Source organism: Momordica charantia, assembly GCF_013281855.1.
Source record: "Momordica charantia cultivar OHB3-1 chromosome 1 unlocalized genomic scaffold, Mcharantia_2.0 BLBB01000001.1, whole genome shotgun sequence".
Taxonomy (NCBI): Eukaryota; Viridiplantae; Streptophyta; class Magnoliopsida; order Cucurbitales; family Cucurbitaceae; genus Momordica; species Momordica charantia.
Window position 1 is genome coordinate 6,062,897 of NW_028275157.1, and position 1,048 is coordinate 6,063,944.

Genomic DNA, 1,048 nt, shown 5'->3' on the forward strand with positions numbered 1-1,048 from the left:
CTGGTTAAGACCGGGAAGACCCGCCAGTTCTGGGTTGAAGGGGACCTATTATTTACAAGAGGAAACAGACTGTACGTGCCAAGAATGGGAGACCTGAGAAAGAAGCTCCTACATGAGTGTCACGATACACTATGGGCTGGTCACCCGAGGTGGCAACGGACTTGCGCCTTGCTGAAAAAGGGGTACTTTTGGCCAATATGCGGGAAGATGTGATGCAATACACGAAGACCTGTCTTATCTGTCAGCAAGATAAGGTAGAAAGAACTAAAATAGCAGGGTTGCTTGAACCCCTACCAACTCCTACGAGACCATGGGAGTGTGTCGCTCGACTTCATCTCTCACTTGCCCAAGGTAGGAGAACATGAAGCCATTCTTGTCGTTATCGATCGATTTTCCAAATACAACTTTCATTCCGACTCCCAAGACGTGTTCCGCCGAGCTGACAGCGCAACTGTTCTTCAAACATATAGTAAAGCTTTGGGGAGTTCCGACGAACATCGTTAGCGACAGGGATGGCCGATTTACAGGAACCTTCTGGACGGAACTTTTTTCTATTCTGGGTTCAAGCTTGAACATTTCCTCGAGTTATCACCCACAGACTGATGGTCAGACAGAGAGATTCAACAGCATGCTTGAGGAATACCTGCGTCACTTCATCGATGCCAGACAAAAGAACTGGGTCCAGCTGTTAGATGTGGCTCAATTCTTTTTAACGGCCAGACAAGTTCCTCAACAGGAAAGAGCCCCTTTGAGATTGTGTGCGGAAGACAGCCGTCTATGCCACATATTCTTGACCACCCGTATGCGGGGAAAAGCCCTCAAGCCCACACTTCACAAAGGAATGGAAGCAGACGACAGAAATTGCTCGAGCATATTTGGAAAAGCTTCCAAGCATATGAAGAAATGGGCCGACCGCAAGAGACGCCCTCTCGAATTTCGAGTAGGCGACAAAGTTCTTATCAAGTTGAGGCCAGAACAGATTCGTTTCCGAGGACGCAAAGACCAGAGACTCGTGAGAAAGTACGAGGGGACCCGTGGAAGTCGTTAA

The 1,048-nt window shown here is 48.4% G+C and overlaps 1 protein-coding gene across 1 annotated transcript; it reads left to right on the plus strand.

The window, feature by feature from the left end:
• Positions 1–361: 361 nt before the first annotated feature.
• Positions 362–1,048, plus strand: LOC148213172 (uncharacterized). Its single transcript, XM_088123477.1, has one exon. The coding sequence runs from the start codon at positions 362–364 to the stop codon at positions 1,046–1,048; it is 687 nt and encodes a 228-aa protein (XP_087979603.1).

Coding starts and splice junctions, on each gene's coding strand:
- LOC148213172 (XM_088123477.1), top strand. CDS start 362: ATGAAGCCATTCTTGTCGTTATCGATCGATTTTCCAAATACAACTTTC.